The following is an 18,977-nucleotide window of genomic DNA, read 5'->3' as shown; positions in this document are numbered from 1 at the left end:
TATATATATATATATATATATATATATATATATATTGACTAGTAGTTAGCATAAACAAAATAGAACACAATTTGAAATGCCTAAAGCACCGAATGTTAAAATCATCAATATGCAAGTTAAAAAAGAGGCAAGTACTCATGATTGGTCTCTTATTGCCACACACGCTCAACATTTAACAATCAGACAGTTGTAGATGGGAGGATAAAGTCAGTGCAGCATATGTTGCTACATAAATAGGAGAAACACATTGCACATGGAAAACTAACAGGTCAAAAGCAAAGAGACTAGAAACTAGGGTCCATTTTAATATGCTCATTATCCTTGAAGACAAAACACTACAGGCATTCAGAGAAAGTGCGAGAGATGACAGAACTGGGCCAGTCCTTGCATGTCATGACAAACTTTGATTTCAGATTAATTTAAAATTTAAAGACATCCCTGGTTGTACAAGGCTATCTGAATACATCTTAGCAGTTAAACCCTAACTTTAATGCAACAATAAATCTTCAATCTGTCCACAAACAGAAAGCAGATGAACCAATAACTGGAAAAGCATAACAGCATCAATCAAAACAATCAAACAATGACTTTTTCTTTCCAAATTTCTACCCAAATGTGGATAACTTGTGGAACTTATTGAAAATTTGTATTTAAAAAAAGGGGATGCTGGAAGTTTAGAAATACAAAGCTCAAAAATACAGATTTTTTTTTTGCTGGCCAAGTCCATTAAATAAATACAATTAATTAAAATTTTTAAATGTAGAAAGGTGGGAAAGATATTTACAAAGCTCAAAATAAGGATTTTTCCCTGCTGTTCCGGTCATTTAAATAAATAAAATACATTTTTTATTTATTTGTAGAAATTTATTTTTATAAATGTAAATTTTTTACATAAACATTCATTAGAAATTAAATTAACTAATAACATTTAGAAAACATTAAATAAATCAATACTAATATTTTCCCATACATTTACAGAATTCTGAAGTAATTATACAATTCTGCAGAAATAGAGCTTTCTGAAGAGATCTGCTTGCACATATTTAATGTGGGTTTGAAGACAGATCAATAACTGAAAATACAAGAAATACGTTTTTATGGATACAGGATAGGACACATAACAGCCTAAACTTGAAAACGCCAACTTCTTTCCTCAAGAATCAGCCAGGACCAAGAACAAGTTTGTCTGTAAACACATGCATGGAAGCAGCCCTGGCATGAACTACAACACTGGACGTCTAGACAGCCTGACAGTTACGGCCATTTTAAACTGTGTCCTTAACTTGAATGGATCTCCTCCCCTAAACGCTGCTGTAAAAGACTGAACTCCGCCTGACCTCAAACTCGTGCCCTCCCTGAAACACACACACACACACACACTCTTCATCTTCAGTCGCTCTGCCCTGCGCAGTCTTCAGAGGAGTGTTGAGCCAGTTAACTGCACATTCTCATCAAACATGACACATAACCAACACAGACGCACAAACATAGACAGTGCAGGGCCTCAGGCACAGCTGTCCCCCGAGTCAATGAGATGGAAAAGATGACCTATATTATGGGACGACTGAGAGACAAACACACACACACACACACACCACCAGTGAGAACTGATAACCAAATACAGACATTCACAACAACACATTTACATATGAATATGCAAATACAGGCCCAGACACACTTTCTCTTTGTCAACACCTCTAAAAATACACAAATGTGCTCACATATAAATATGTTTACACATACAAAGGTTTGCTATCCCAACGTGGTTTTATACTGAGCTAATGATAAACTGATTTCTATCTCCTACCCCTACTGCTATCATTCACACAAATTATTTTGCGTTTTCATGCGGACAGTCTTCACAATAAAGGTGACTTCAATTTTAACATCCTTGTGGGGACATTTGGTAAAAAAGAAACCTGACCTACACGCACATTAACAGCTCATTGGGTTTGCAGAGGCTCAGAGGGAGGCTTCTGGGACACGCCGCATGAGGAAATGGAGCACAATAAAGGACATTCGCATAGACATAGAGATATGCAAATGATCTGAAAAATACTTTTATTAACAGAATTGTTATTGTCAGGATGCTGAACTTGTGAGTCTCTTAATTACTGACATTAAATCAAGCCCAAACCTGGAGCAGCATCTGCTGATGGGGGTTTAAACTTGGATTGTCAACTCTTAAGTAAGTCTAGTTTGGCGAGGCTTTTAAACCCAGATTAAAGCCTTATGACTCTAAATTCAAGGATTAGACCAAAGCTAAGACTGAGAAAACTGGATACAACACTGCTTTAAAAAAAAAACCCTAAACAAATTGAATATCCTCGCATTGCACCATTTTAACCTCAATGTTACTCAAAGAAAATGAGTACTGTATAATCTTTAGCTGTGAGAACTGGTTCATAGATGCGTCTGGTCCACATACACTAAAGATTCTTTAATGCATTTGAAAGAGGTTTCTCATGCTCACTAATGCTGTATTTAATTGATCAAAAATACAGTAATTATTATTAAAGGGTTAGTTCGCCCAAAAATGAAATTCTGTCATTAATTACTCACCCTCGTGTTGTTCGAAACCTGTAAGACCTTCGTTCATCTTTACCCAATTTAAGATATTTTTGATGAAATCTGAGGGCTCTCTGACCCTCCCATAGACAGCAAGGTAACTACCATGTTCAAGGTCCAGAAAAGTACCAAGATGATCGACAAAGTAGTCCGTGTGACATCAGTGGTTCAACTGTAAAGTTACGAAGCTACGAGTACTGTCGTGAACAGGCGTCCAAAGTGGACACGAAAATGTGGAATAAAGTCGTTATTTTTGTTTTCTTTGCGCAAAAAAGTATTCTCGTAGCTTCGTAACTTTACAGTTGAACCACTGATGTCACACGGACTACTTTGTCGATCATCTTGGTACTTTTCTGGACCTTGAACGTGGTAGTTACCTTGCTGTCTATGGGAGGGTCAGAGAGCCCTCAGATTTCATCAAAAATATCTTAAATTGTGTTCCGAAGATGAACGAAGGTCTTACGAGTTTGGAACAACACGAGGGTGAATAATTAATGACAGAATTTTCATTTTTGGGTGAACTAACCCTTTAATGTTGAAAATAGTTGTGCTGTTTAATATTTTTGTGTAAACCATGATACATTTTGTCATCATTACTTGACGAATATAAAGTTAAAAAGAACAGTATTTACTTAAAAAAAATATTTTGCAATACTGTAAATATTTTCACTGTCACTTTTGATTAATTTAATGCATCCTTGATGAATAAAAGTATCAATTTATTTTCTTTTAAAAAATCTTACAGCCACACACCTCTGAATGGTAGTGTATATTATTGACATTGTAATCGGCATACTGATGTTTATGTCAATTAGGATTTGCATATTGTATTTAAATAAGTTGAATGTGCTCCTCAGAGTTAAGTCTAAAATAATATTTCAGGGGAGGTCCAGACAAATAGACATGCAACAAGTCTGTTAAAAAAAAAATTAAAAAAAATATGTTGCAGTGTTCCATAATCCTCTAAAATGATTCATAATGCTGTTATAACAATCACTCCAAATATCTTTAAACTTTAGTCTTATCTGTCAAGTATAGGCAGAATTGGTGGTGTGTACTTGCTTATTTGGTTAGGGAAATATCTGTGCAATACAAACTCTCCAGAGGCATCACTTCCACCCCACGCACATCATAAATAATCAACTCGTTCCATGTGGGAGGTGTTACATGCCGCTAGTGCAACACTACAGCACATCTCTCTTACCACATTATAGTAAGTCTTGCAGAAGTTAGTGGTCTCAAAGGCCTTGGGTGGACTCTTCAGCGTTCCAGACTTGGGTGACACAGGTTTGTCTGTTTGAGAGAGCAAAAACAGAACAAAAGGTAAGGAGGTCACCTTAGACCAACATCTGGAAACATTTTGTTTCTGTTATTGAATATTAAAGTACATCTCTCAGGCAGTGAGCAGTCAGGACAGGAATATTAGATTTAGATACCTAGAGGGAGAGATCAGAGTTTACAGGAAAACATTACACTTCTTCCTTCAGCAAGAAGATGGTTTAAACATTTCACTTAAGCTGGGCTCACACTACAGGAGTTTTAAAATCCTAACCGATTATGAAATCTGGTTGCAGCACACACATAAGGAGAATCTTTGCAGATTATCTTCTCTCAGATCTTAAACATGCACACACTACAAGATTTGAACATCATGGCGCATCACACACTACAAGATATTATAAAGATTATCATGCCAGAGGGAGCGCCTCACGTGATCACCTCGTGACCAGGGGCATGTCTACGTGGCGGCACCGCCCCCCCTGAAATCTGCCTAGGGCCGCTTTCTGCTCTTCTTTATACTTATAGTGGTAAATATGCATTTATTAAATTATTTTTTCTAGTGCATTTGTATTTTGTTGTTTTTGTAGGCCATACAATAATAGCGTATACCAACCAGAAATAATCACTGAGGGTGCTTCTGGCATTAGTGAGGGTGCTCTAGTCTAAATGCACATTTTCACATATTTTGTCCCATCTATTGCTATGGTTATCACTAGGGGTGAATTCAGGTAATCTGGGACATTGGGTAATCTGGGACACCTAAACTCCAGTGGGTTTATTTCCTGTTCTAACAAAATTTAGTCAACAGGACTTTTACTATAATTTTAGCATAGATGTCATGTGACTGAAATCACATGACACCATTGGGGTGATTACACAGAAAAGGGCGGGCAATTGCCAATCAAGAAGCTCTCCTGGGAATTGCATGACAAGGTCAGTGACATAGGATTCTGACTAGATTAATGTTAAGGACATAAATCTGTCATAAATAATACAATGTTCCTAATTGTCAAATTATGTTTGTGATCTATTCAAGCAACAAAATATGTATTCAAGTCTTTAAAATGTGTTTGAGTTTTTTTTCTTTCAAACATTTTTTTTTGTTGTCCCACGTTATCAAATATGATTGAGAATGTGGGACAGCATGCTTTGGGTAATCTGGGACAGTCTTCAAATGGAGGAAATATGTATTTAGGGACTTTATAAGTCTAACGAGAAGGGATAATATATGCTATAATGAGAAATGGGTGTTAATGTGGAGTACTGGAGATTATAACATTAGCATAAGTTCTAAACCAGCTAGCTAGAGAGATGCTACAGAGATGGCATCTGGGAAACGTATTCCAGTAGCAAGCAAAGGTATCAGGATGAAGTAAACGGTTAATTTAATTTCCCAAATTCCCAGTTAGTTTAGTATACAACGGTTCAAATCACTGAGCAGGAGGGGGAGCTGCGCCCAGGCCAGCTGACAATGTTCTGTACACAGACACACGCACACCCTACACACTCACACAGAGTGTTTGTTCCCCGAGTAGCCCCAATTTGAATAGAATGGAGAACTTGAATAACTGACTGAATAATCCATTAATAAAATTGTTGCTTGCTGTTGCTTAAATTTTAGTTGATTCTTTAAAATGTTAATACAATGTTAAACCATTGTAATAGTTTTAAATTAATTAAAATGAATTAACACAGTAGATCGTTCATCCTGTGTACAGGAAGAAATTATTTTTCCTGATATTGAAATACATTTCCTTATTGAGATTTCTATACTTGTCATTTTTTTCATAATGCTTTTTAAAAATGGGTGATTATTGTGTTAGGCATGCATAAAGAATGGTGAATACAGGCTTTTTTTTAGGCCTAATACATATGTCCCAGATGATCAAATTTGCAATTAATATATTATTAACATCGTCGTGTAAACACTCTGTATGTTATAATGAAAGGATTCGATTGTGATCAGCACAGAACAAAAACTGGTGTGTGTCGCAGCCATTAGGTAAACCAGCATACATTCATGAGGATGAAAGTGTTTTAACTTGAGTAAAGTCCCCAGACCCCCTGTTTGTGACTCCCCTGCCACCCCCGTACACGTTCACAACTGAGGCGATTTCACTCCAGCGCTTCTCTTTCACCTTACGGTTGTGATACCTTTTTGACACATTATACAGACAGTCGTGTTACTACAAAACGTCAAGAAGCAGTTTCCTCTGTCTCCACTATCCAACGAGGCCGTACAGCAGCTGTTTTGCAGTCGCGCATTGGCTATTGTGAAAGTACTGACGTAATCATAGCCGTCATCATCCCGATTTCAATCCTAAATATCAAACATGTTTGATATGATCGGGGCGGCCCCGATTTGTGTGCGAGCAGATCGGGAGGTGCAAGATTCGATCGGTGAGCGCCTCACATTGCCAGATAATCCGTGCCGAACATCGGGAGCGATCGAGGGGCTCGACAAGATTTTTGCTCCGATTCTCGGGAGGGGAAAATCGGGGCTAAATCGGGCTAAAAATCCTGTAGTGTGAGCCAGGCTTTAGTTCAATCCCTTATGGTTCCGTTACACCAATGATGGGCAAACTTGGCCCTTCCAGGCCACTTTCCTGCAGAGATTTGATCCAACCCTGATATGACTAACCTGCCTGTAGCCTTCTAGTAGTCTTGAAGACAATGATTAGCTGGTTCAGGTGTGTTTGATTAGGGCTGGAGCTAACCTCTGAAGAAAAGTGGCCTGGAAGGGACAAGTTTGCCCACCCCTGCATTACACTAATATCAGTAACATAATGTGTGAACTTCCTGGAACTATCAAAATTGCCAGCTTGAACATTTCTCATCGTGCCAAAAGAAAACAATCACTTCATTGATTAAAACCATTATTCTCTTTCTCTACTTGGCAAATCTGTGATTTTTGTTTTTTCTTTCCCTTCCTCAAGTTCTCTAACTCAACATCTCCAAAGAAGAAGATTGGAAGATTTGAACAATTCTAGTTTTAAAGGAATAATTTACCCAAAAATGACAGCTGTGTCATCATATTCACTCTCATCTTGTTCCAAAAATGTATGACTTCTCCTTTTGCACACAACTGTAAGTTGCACAGGTTTGAAATGACATGAGGGTGAGCAAATGACAGAATTTTAATTTTTAGATGAACGGTCCGTTTAATCATGTAATCTGAACACCAAGAAAACAATGCATGTATCATGAACACTACACTCTTCCCCTCTTCCTAACTGCAGCCATTTTTGAGATGATGTATGAAATCAATATACTATTAAAGCCTACTACAAGTTATGATCGGCACGCATTTAACACAAGTAAATCCTAAAAGAGACTGGATCACTAAGTGCTCAGAGAGTGGAATAAACTTGAGTGTGGAGCCATATTCAGAGGAAAGGGGAAGTGCTGTCTTCTGGCTGCTGCACTTCCTGTCTTTGTTGTTAGATGGTGTTTCCTTCCTGTTAAGTCCTGGATGTTCAAGCTCTGATGTCATCCTAAATTATTTCCATTCAAGCTGGGTCGAATACACATTAAGGTCGTTTCCCCCATACATGAGAGGGAAGTGTTTGGCATCATGGGGTGTATATGCTGTTTATGTTTGGACTGCAGAACAAGGGTCAGGGGGTTGTGTTTATACTACAGTGTGCATACAGTGAGATAAGGTTTTGTAAAGAAATTAAAAAGAGTTTTATTCCGGTAGGACACATTAAATGGATCGCAATTGACAGTAAAGACATTTAGAAATTTAGAAAAAAGATTTCTATTTCAAAAAATGCTGCTCTTTCCAACTTTGATATAATGCAAAAACCTATTGTGATTTCCACAAAAATATTAAGCAGTACAACTATTTTCAACATTGATAATAATAGGAAATGTTTCTTGAGCAGCAGATCAGCATATTAGAATGATTTCTGAATCATGTGACACTTCAAATATATATTCTATAATACATTTTATATTGTAATAATCTTGCCAATATTTAAGTTTTTACTGTATTTGTTTTTTTGTTTTTTTTGGTGGGATGAAAATGTTTAAAGGGAAAGTTAAAATCTAAAGCACTAGATCAGCAAATTTTATTAAAGAACTAAACAAACAAAAGGTTTTGTCATTACAAATGGTGTCTTCAGATGAAGTGTCCTACCATTTACTCTTTTAATTCTTAGTTTGGTACCCTGTATGCAGCACCTGGTCCTGTACCCAACCTGGGTTGAACGAGCACACATTTTTCCACTGTAAGCCTGTAATGGTCACATAACCCTACAGTTTTTGGCTTTTGCAGAGGGCTGCCATTCAGTTCTCTTTTGGCACATTTTCATTAAGCCTGTAAGTCCTCTATTAATCGCCCTTTTAATGGACCCGGGCAGATTTTACGTTCACATAGTGCCACAGTGCCTCATAGAGTACAAGTACAAATATGGCTTTTAAAAAAATATATCACCCAAATATTTTAAGCTAGCTAAAGTGCTGACAGCCTAACATGCAGCTGCCCGCAGCGATTTTCTGATCTATGCACATACCCAGCAGGTCTTTTATGAAAATATTATGATAACACTAGGACACAGAAGAAAGTCAGCAGGTAAATAGGGTTTACAAAATTTCATCTCTTCTGCTTTTCTTGGCAGGCTATGAGAGGACTAAGAGTAAGACAGAATCCTCTAGTTCACTTTGCTTGTCTGGTCCTGCAGGAGCTCTCTTCCTACAAGAGTTTTTGTCAGGGTTCAACTTCTGCAACTAAATTTTTTCGAGGTTTAAAGCGGCAAATACTAACCAGAGCCTTTGATCTCTTTGACATAGTTGCTAGGAAACCAGCCGGTTTTGCCATTGAGAGACCCCTCCCACCAGCCGCCCTCTTCCTGCCGTGTCACCTGGATGATGTCACCCTTATCGAAGGACAACTCATCCTCATTGGTCTGCTGAAAGTTAAACCGCGCTTTCACCAGCACCTGAGGGGCATTGTTTTCAGACATGTCCTAGACAGAAAGAGAAAAACAAATACAGAGATAATTTCTTCCAGCTTCTCTTTCAGGCTTTCATATTTGTCTGAGGTCTCAATTTACATGTGTACCAAGTACTCAAAAAGGTGTTACACACAAAGAATTGAGTAGTACATTTAACAATTTAAAAAAAAAATCATTTCAGTCTGTTTTCCAGTGGTTTCGATTTTTTATTCTATTTATTTATTAGGGTGTGAAGTGGTCGTGAAGCTCACCAGACTGCGGTACTGGTTGTACTTGAGTCTGGATGATCTCCTGTGAGTGGAAGAACAGTTGATCGAGTCAAAGGACTTGATCCGCAGAGAAGACGAGTGACGAGAACACACTGAATTACTCTCACCACCGGACTCTACAACCAGAAAATACTCATCAACAAAACATACACATTTACTTAGCTATCTAAATGGGGACATTCCATTATATTGTCTTTATTTACAGCTAGACATAGATACTATAACTTAACCCTAACCTTAAAGGAACAGGACACCTAAAAATGAAAAACAATAAATACAAAAGAAGATACTTTGAAGAATGTTGGTAGCCAAACAGTTGCTGGTAGTCACTGACTTCCATAGTATGGAAAAAATATTATGGAATTCAATGGCTACCAGCATCTGTTTGGTTACTAACATTCTTTTGTGGTCAACAGAAGAAAGAAACTCATACAGGTTTGGAACAAGACCTCCGTGAAGTTGGCCAACGCAAAATGTCGCAAAAATAGTCTCAATCGTTTATGCTCTGTTTGTGCTGTAAAAATTTTTGTTTGTGCTGCTTTGGTTTGTTAGATATAACATATTTATTTAAAGGTCATTCTCAGGTCACTCAGCCCCCCCACATGCTCCAAATTCACCCGAAATAGTCTTGTTTGTTTGTGCTTCATTTGTGCTGGTTTGTGAAGGTAAAAGTTTCATTTGTGCTGCTTTGGTTTTTAAAATATTAGACATTATATTTTAGGCGATGACGTCACCAGCCCCCCTACACGCTCCAAACTCACCCAAAATAGTCTCAATCGTTAGTGCTTCGTTTGTGCTGGTTTGTGCCGTAACAATTTTCGTTTGTGCTGCTTCAGTTTTTAAAATATTAGACATTTAATTTCCGGGTCGATGACGTCACCAGCCCCCCACACGCTCCAAATTTACCCCAAATACCTGTGTTTGTTTGTGATCCGTTTGTGCTGGTTTGTGCCGTAAAAAAAATAATTTGTGCTGCTTTGGTTTTTAAGATATTAAAATAATATTTAATGTTGTTATTCTGAGGTCACTCAGCCCCCCCACACGCACCAAATTCACCCGAAATAGTCTCGTTTGTTTGTGCTTCGTCTGTGCTGGTTTGTGCAGGTAAAAATTTTGTTTGTGCTGCTTTGGTTTTTAAAATATTAGACATTACATTAAACGCAATGACGTCACTAGCTCCCCTACACACTCCAAACTCACCCAAAATAGTCTCAATCGTTAGTGCTTCGTTTGTGCTGGTTTGTGCCGTAAAAAAAATAATTTGTGCTGCTTTGGTTTTTAAAATATTAGACATTACATTAAACGCAATGACGTCACTAGCTCCCCTACACACTCCAAACTCACCCAAAATAGTCTCAATCGTTAGTGCTTCGTTTGTGCCGGGTAGAAGTTTCGTTTTTGCGGCTGTGTTTTTTTTTAACTGTACAGTTAAAGTAACAAGGTAAGATCCAAGCGGATCCTAGTTAAGTTACCTATCGACAGTTTCCAACTTATAACAGACACAGCGGATCACAGGATAAGTGGAATGTAACACCAACTCCAAGGTAAATGTTTTTACTTGTTACTGTGTGCCATTACGTGAATAACAGTACATGTCATAAATATACGCACCATAATATGTTTGCTGTATCTCTGTGTTTATACATACATAAGCTATATATGTGTGTGTGTATTATTTGCATGTATGTATGTGGAACAAGTGGAGGGTGAGTAAATGATAACAAGATTTTCAAAATCTCTTTAACAGAAAACTTTCTTTAAAAAACATTTTTAAGAATATTTACAAAAAATATTTGGGCAATCATATCAGGTTTTAGCTCACTTCTGAGTAAATACTGTGACAAGACAAATACAGCTAGGCTATGCTGGTAATAAACTAAATGACTTTACTTATCAAAAGATTTGATAAACATCTGGTCAGAGAGCACTGATAATACAGGTGTTTCAGACGTATCTCACCTGAAGTTGCTTTGTTGAGTGCAACCAAACAATTCAAGACTTTGGAGAAGTTCTGGCCCTGAAACAAGTCATTGGCCTCAAATACCTGCAGAGGGAAAAATGCCACAATTACACATGCTAAAAACGAAAAGACATTCATGAGCTCAAATATAAAGCGAATAAAAGTACAGAATTTGGATCTGCTAGTCTCACATCATACAGATAATCCTATACAAAAAGAAATAACATTTTAGATCAGCATGTTTTGATTTGATGCACAACATGCCTTAAGTGCAGTAGGTTAACAAGTCCCAAAAGAATAAATACTGTTGTTGTTTTTTTTATCTGCAATACAAGATCAACTTGATTCGTGACATACTCTACAAAGGTTTAGAGCCAGTAAGATTTTTTTAATTTATTTAAAGGGGTCATATGATGTTGCTAAAAATAACATTATTTTGTGTATTTGGTGTAATGAAATGCGTTTATGCGGTTTAAGGTTCAAAAACACATTATTTTCCACATACTGTACATTATTGTTTCTCCTCTATGCCCTGCCTTTCTGAAACGCGTCGATTACAAAGCTCATTGGTCTGAAAAGCGAGGTGTGCTGTGATTGGCCAGCTATCCAGTGCGTTGTGATTGGCCGAATACCTCAAGTGTGTGACGGAAATGTTACGCCCCTTACCATACTGTGATGCCGTGTCCCAGCCGGAGCGACGTGACAAAAACATTAAAACCCATTATAAACGAGGCATTTGTTGCATCCAGTGGGGACATAATTACGGATTATAATGACTTATACTGTCTTTTTACGCTTTGCGTTGCATCGCATCAACATAAAACCATGTCTGCATTTGTGATCGGAGAAATGACAAACAACAAGCGCTACTCTACACTGCTCAAAACTCGCGTTTGAATCATCAGTGGCAAATTTTTTAAATATGAAAACATACTTGCAGTCTGTGAGTCAGAACAGCCGGCATTGTAGTCTACTCTACCAGGATCAGGAAACAGTCCTCCATAAAATGTGCTGCACACATCTGAATATTTGGGTTGAAGTGTTCTGGAACAGTGTTGTAAATACAACTTAACTACTGATTTCTAGTCGTGTCCTCTTTTGGAAAGCCAAACAAAGTAGTTTCGCTTTCACAACGAAACACAGCGTCACACACGGCGGGCTTGAGTGAGCAGCGGCCGGCGGGCTTGAGTGAGGAACGGCCGGCGGATTCGACGAAGCAGCGGCTGGCGGGCTTGCGGCAACCACAGGTGACGACCCCGGGGTGAACTCTGCTTCGTCCATGGTGAAAGCCGATCCGGTGATCCACAGCACGAAGTTGATGTATTTCCTCAGCGACCAGCACGGATCAGCTCTAGACATGACGAAGCAGATATCGTCCTCTTTTGGAAGGCCAAACAAAGTAGTTTCGCTTTCACAACGAAACACGCAGCGTCTTCCCGACACGGCGGCAACAATACTACAGCAAGAATAAAAGTTACGCCTTCTTTCTTTGCGTGAACACTTGGGCGGCGTTATGCAAATCTTCCCACATAGTGACGTAGACATGTGGGGGCGTGTTAGAAGGAGCCATTTTAGGTAGGCGTGGTTGACTCTTTTATAAAGAATATCTCTTTGGATTTGAGACTTTAGTCTTTGCAACTTTACAGATCTTCTTTATGAACCAAGAGCTTGTAACACTCCAAAGAGAAAGGAAATTTTTTTATCGCATCATACGACCCCTTTTATTCAGCAATGATATATGAAACTAATTAAAAGTAACAGTAAAAACTTTCATGTTTTAAAAGACTTATTCATCAAAGAATCCAGAAAAAATGTATCATGATTTCCACAAAAATATTAAGTAGCATGACTGTTTTCAACATTGATAATAATAAGAAATATTTCTTGTGATCAAATCAGCATATTTATGCATTTGAAATGAAATGCATCAAGGGATCAGAATACGATGAGTGATGCTGGCCAAGAAGCATTACCCATGGTAAAAAGCTTCAAGTCTATATATTAAACTTGGATGGACAGTTTTAGCAGAGATGGATTGTAACTCAAGTCATGTAATGCTAAATATGCAAATCTAAAGGCCATTTGCAAAACAGCAGAACAGTAACAGTATGCACATATTCTGCAGAATAAGCAACATTACAGAAACTGTCACTAGGGTTAATCTGACCTCTTTGCGACAGACCAAAGTTCCAGTCACAGAAACCTACAAACATTTATGAGGATCACAGATTCTCTATAAAAGGAGCTTCACTGAGGGAATATAAGAATGTAGTTTTGCTAAGCTAGGGCAGTGTTGTGTGCGTGCGGGATTCTGGCTCTCAGACTACCTGCTGCTCTCTGGGCCATCTGGACACATAAGCTCATCCCAAGTAAACCCAAACTGGCCTGATTTGGCACCAGCTTGATTTGAACTCTTCAAACAATACAGGCAATAAGATGGAGAAGTAAAGTGGTCCTGGACACCAAACACCAAATTTTTCCTGGTGGATCAGCTCATTTGCATTTTTCTATGATGATTATAATTTAGGAAACTATACCTTTTGGGGAAGTCAACTATGAATGGTTTACTTGTTGGCCACGTACACACTTTAAAGTTTCAGGAGTGACAGCCATATTTAAATACGGTAGTGAATCCCCTAAATTACAGTTTTGTGTGTGTTCAGAACTGAACTCACTCTTGAAATGGCAATGATTAAACTGTTGTAAGTAACCATAGCAATGTTTTGCTGTCTCACGCATTTGTTATTCGCTAATTTTGACCAAAGTAATATTACAGCGACCAAAGACTTATGTTTGGCGATTTTAACAAAACCACTGTTGGCAGAGCCATCGTGTTTTGTTTAAGTTTGGAAGGTTGCTTTGCAGATCGCGCTGTTGAAGTGTTGCCATGTCCACTTATTATAAGCAATGCTTATTAGGTGTCTTTGGGTTTGTTGTTTGGGCCCAGCTCATAAAGCGATCCAGTTTATGGAGATAATAAAGTAGGCAGGTGGCGATATTTTGGTATGTGGCTTATTTCCAAGATAACACGTTTGGATTTTATTGGAGTTTATTATTGGCTTGTTCTCATTTGCAGTTTTTTTATGTCAAGGTCTGGTGGTTGTCGCTCCCGTAAATTACTAAACTGAGTGTCAGAAAAGGATTAAGCACTAAAAGGTGAACTGACAACTGAATTTAGCTGCAGTGTTTACGTGGCTATTGTTTTCTATACACAGTTAGGAAGCAGGCTATTTTATCAATAAAAAAAAAATTGTCATTTTTTTGGAAGTGTTGGCCATTTTCCCATTTCACTGCCATAATGTGAAGTCTTTTCAAATGAAACACTTGATTTTATGAGGTTTTACCATGTATTAAGGAAGTAAATTGGGTTCATTTAGATTTCATGTTGTCTTAAAACCACCTGTAACTTTGATTACAACAATTTTTTCTCTTACATATTGGTCAGAGAGATTTTGTTTAATTTTTTTAATAAAATACACTTACATTACTGTTCAAAATTTGGGGTAGGTAAGATTTTCCCTTTCCTTTAGTTATTTACTAGCCCTATAATGCTATAATGATTTCTATTTCAAATAAATGCTGTTCTTTCTGAAATTACTATCATTCCAAAAAAATTTATAAATAGAAAAAAATAAATATATAAAAAATCCTGAAATAAATGTCACGGTTTCCACAAAAATATTAAAATCAGCATATTAAAATGATTTCTAAAGAATCTTGTGACACTGAAGACTGGAGTAATGGGATCACATAAATGCAGTCGTATAAGAGACCATTAAAGGGATGGTTCACCCATAAATGAAAATTCTGTCATTAATTACTCACCCTCGTGTTGTTCCAAACCCGTAAGACCTTCGTTCATCTTCGGAACACAATTTAAGATATTTTTGATGAAATCTGAGGGCTCTCTGACCCTGAATACTAAAAAAAAAGTACTCTCTGAATAGTACTCTCACACGCTCAAGTCATGATACTGTCGTGAACGCGCATCTACAAGTGACGCAATAGAGACGAAAATGTGGAATAAAGTTGTTATTTTTGTTTTCTTATCGTGCAAAAATAACATTCTCATAGCTTCATAACTTTACAGTTGAACCACTGTCACACGGACTACTTTGTTGATAATCTTGGTACTTTTCTGGACCTTGAACGTGGTAGTTACCTTGCTGTCTATGGGAGGGTCAGAGAGCCTTCAGATTTCATCAAAAATATCTTAAATTGTGTTCCGAAGATGAACGAAGGTCTTATGGGTTTGGAACAACACGAGGGTGAGTAATTACTGACAGAATTTTCATTTTTGGGTGAACTAACCCTTTAAAGCCATTAAAAATCTTGTCGACCCCCAGACTTTTGATCAGTACTGTGCATTAATAAACTGGTTGCAGTCATTAAACATTTTTAACCCATGGCAATGTAGCAATCTAAAAACAGTCAACAATGATTTTACAAGAGGATGAACTTAACAGGAACTGACAAAAGAAACTTTCTCCTATCAGTGAATTAAGATGTTAAATAAACTATGTTTATTTTCTCCGATGAATCTCTCAAAAAAAGAGACACAAAGACATTTCATTAATATTCAGTACTTGATACAGGCCTAAAGTCCAATCCCCAAGACTCAAACACAATCAACAATCATCACACACATCTAAGTCTACATTACATCATCTGCCATCGCTGTAGTGGAATTAAATTCCCTCCTGCTCTTTCTCTTTAAACCAGTCATCCAAACATGCCATTTGAAAAAGCAGTTTTAGTGTGGACTGGAGTGCCTCTCTTAATTCTGGTCTGTGCCAGACCCCACAGCACCATTAATGAGCTGGCAGCTCTACCCATTCAAACACACAACTCCATTCACCACAATAGAGGGCTTGTCTGAACCTCTCACAGCTGGCTAGAAGAACTGAAGACACTGGCACTCCTGAAACACACAGTTACACACACACAGAAGTAGAACCACAACCGTCCTACACAACAGCACACTCATACAGAGCAACAAATGCCGCACAGAGCAACATACGCACCCAAGCACCCCTGTGGGCAGAAAGATTGCAGATACGCGATCACGCTGCCAAGCATTAACAAGCACAGAAGTGTTTGTGAAGAAAAATCACTGTCAGATTTCCTGAAAACACTCAAAAGTGTCAAAAATGTGGCATTCAAAAAGTAAAAACAGCTTTTACTGACAGAACAGCAGTTGTTGAGAAAATCGTCACTTTCAAAATAACATGGTGCTATCACATTAGATCTGAATGGAATCATTACATAGCCAGTGCTAGACTTTAGAGACTGCAGTAAATCAAAGGTCGTGTCTATTAATTGCACTATACTGTGAATAATTTATGGTTGCATACTGTGCTGTCTATTCTTGCATGCTTTTACCAAGAAACGACATGCAATTGCCTGTACAGACATACTATAGATATCTGCAGGAAAAATGGGCAGAGCTAGATCTGAACACAAAAACTAGCCATAAAACCGGGTTTAACAATAGCATTGGCTCTGCCTCCAGTAAAAACACTGTGTGGGTGAAGGATCTGATTCAGTCTCATACCAACACCTTGAAGTGTTGGACTTGAGTGGAGACTGAGCTGCCAGAACACCATATTTACAAACAAATGAACTGTTAATAGCATATTAACAGTGTAAAAAAAAAAACTGTTACAATGCACTGCAATTTTCAGCAAAGAACTTCTCTTGATAAACAAGTTTGGACGACTCTGAATAAATTTTACCTGGCATTGAGCATTGTCAGGTACAACGCCCAATCGGCAACACGCTGCAAATTACTGAAGTTAAAGTGTTTATTATGAAACGTTACACTAAATATTGGACATTCATGCTTGTAATTAAGCAGTCCAGTTTCACCAGATCATGATCATGTTGCCATGAAAACTACACATATAATTGAACAGCTCTATTTAAAAGTTGGATATACAAGTAAATCCAGCTTTAACCACACACATTCAGTATTCTCACATAAACGACTAGTATATACTAGATAGTAACACTAAACTGCTAGATTGTTGCAAAATGTAAACTGTTACCACTCAACTCTAATCTGCTAAATGAAACTATAAGACATGAAGATTGTAAGATACTATAAACATCATGTTTTTCTGTAAAGCTACTTCGAAACAAGGTGTATTGTGAAAAAGCGGTATAAAAATAACATTGACTTGACTTACGTGAACATCAGCTTCAGTTTAAAGCCCACATTCTGCTTTACTCTGGAAAACACTTTTAGATTCTTTGCAGCTGTTGGGATATATTGGAATAATATTCTGAATAAACCCAAATTTATCCATTGTTTTCCTGAAATACTTGCTCTTGGCATTTATTATTTCCAGTGTTGGGGGTAACGCATTACAAGTAACACGAGTTACGTAATCAGATTACTTTTTTCAAGGAACTAGTAAAATAACGCATTACTTTTTAATTTACAAGAGAATATCGGAGTTAGTTTTTTTCCCCAATTTATTGACTGACAGCTCTCCTGTCCCCATGTTGAGAGAAATCAGAAGATGTTACTGTAGTTCTAAAATAAATATGAATATGCATTAATTCATCTCCCCCCCCCCCCCCAGATTCAGTATTCCTCAAAATGAAAAATAAATAAATAATGCAACTCAGAATATGACGCCAACCTGCAATAATTAATGTTAAACAACACAAATATCCTTTATGCATTTAATCCCATTCGATTAACCAATGTCTTTGCTTCTGACCTTCGATGAGCCAGTTCATACTAATAAGCACAAGTTACTCTGGACGAACATTTGTGTGTCTTTGTTTACTGCTGAAGTGTGTTGAAATGTCTTCTTCTGCATTCTACTGTACGGACGTAAATTTATTTTCCCTTCAGCCCGAGGCTTATTCATTTCACTTTTGGTGTGAAAGGGCTTTTATATATTTGCCAAAAATAAAACTTTTTTTATTTGAAAAACAAGCAAGCAAGCCCTGTCCAGATTTAAAAAGTAGCGCAAAAGTAACGCAACGCATTACTTTCCATAAAAAGTAACTAAGTACCGTAATTAGTTACTTTTTTATGGAGTAACGCAATATTGTAATGCATTACTTTTAAAAGTAACTTTCCCCAACACTGATTATTTCACATTTTTGTGTAATTTTGGACAGTCACATGTCAGTTAGTTCTCATTCACCTCCTTACTGATTAATTGCAAAATACAGGCCCCGGGGCCCTTATAAATAGTTTATTGATTGTGATATCATGTCTTTCAATGTTTTTATAATCAATTCTGTCTTCCACAGCTTGACTTTTCACTGTCTGTAAACACAAAGTAGAGCAAGCTACCTGGACATCTACAAATGACACAATAAAGCAATGGTGCATTATTCATCTAAGAAATTGTCATGGCAACAAACAAGCCAAGATGCCATTGTTACCGAGGTAATAATAACACCAAAACCAAAACACACAGGATTAGTCTGTTCCCAACTCCAGCTGAGACTCAGTCTGGCGACCTCACAAACAAGCCACTGAATCAGTGCTCAGAAATATAAACGAGCATGCAAAGGAAATGAAGGACTAAAACAGAAGATGAAAGATCACGCAGCACTCACCTCTATGTGATATAATGCACAGCCTTTCACAAACTCTCTGATATTACTCAAACACTCGTCTTTCCGCGGGTCCTGATAGATCTGAAAATAAAGCGAACAGATAAATCCTCTTCCAAGCAGGTTTTTCAAAGCATAAACAAAAACTTATGCGAATATGCCATTTGTTTATATCACGGCTCATCGCCTCGTTCCTGCAAAAATCCACTTCTTCTTCACAGGGAAGTTGGCGGAGGAATAGCGGAAATGACGTGCGCTAATAGCTTGCGGCATGCTGGCACAAGCAGACACTACCTGAGCACGAGCTGTCCTGTCAGAGCAAAGTCTAACATCTCCGTGAAATGCTGTATATGCGACACA

The 18,977-nt window shown here is 37.7% G+C and overlaps 1 protein-coding gene across 1 annotated transcript in view; it reads right to left on the bottom strand.

Annotated features, from left to right (window-relative positions):
* LOC107603036 (rho guanine nucleotide exchange factor 7-like) overlaps nucleotides 1-18,752 on the bottom strand; it is a 29,912-nt gene extending 11,160 nt beyond the window's left edge. Inside the window, exons 1-5 of the mRNA XM_016295728.1 lie at nucleotides 18,621-18,752; nucleotides 11,036-11,120; nucleotides 9,059-9,192; nucleotides 8,618-8,819; nucleotides 3,773-3,861 (exon numbers count right to left, since the gene is read on the bottom strand). Coding sequence (XP_016151214.1) covers nucleotides 3,773-3,861; nucleotides 8,618-8,816 — 288 coding nt within the window. The 5' untranslated portion in view covers nucleotides 8,817-8,819; nucleotides 9,059-9,192; nucleotides 11,036-11,120; nucleotides 18,621-18,752. The remainder of the gene's footprint in view (nucleotides 1-3,772; nucleotides 3,862-8,617; nucleotides 8,820-9,058; nucleotides 9,193-11,035; nucleotides 11,121-18,620) is intronic.
* Between the last annotated feature and the right edge of the window lie 225 nt (nucleotides 18,753-18,977).

The sequence above is a fragment of the Sinocyclocheilus grahami genome, unplaced genomic scaffold, assembly GCF_001515645.1.
Source record: "Sinocyclocheilus grahami isolate Dianchi unplaced genomic scaffold, SAMN03320097.WGS_v1.1 scaffold339.1, whole genome shotgun sequence".
NCBI classification, from domain to species: domain Eukaryota; kingdom Metazoa; phylum Chordata; class Actinopteri; order Cypriniformes; family Cyprinidae; genus Sinocyclocheilus; species Sinocyclocheilus grahami.
This window is presented reverse-complemented; position numbering and strand designations above follow the sequence as displayed.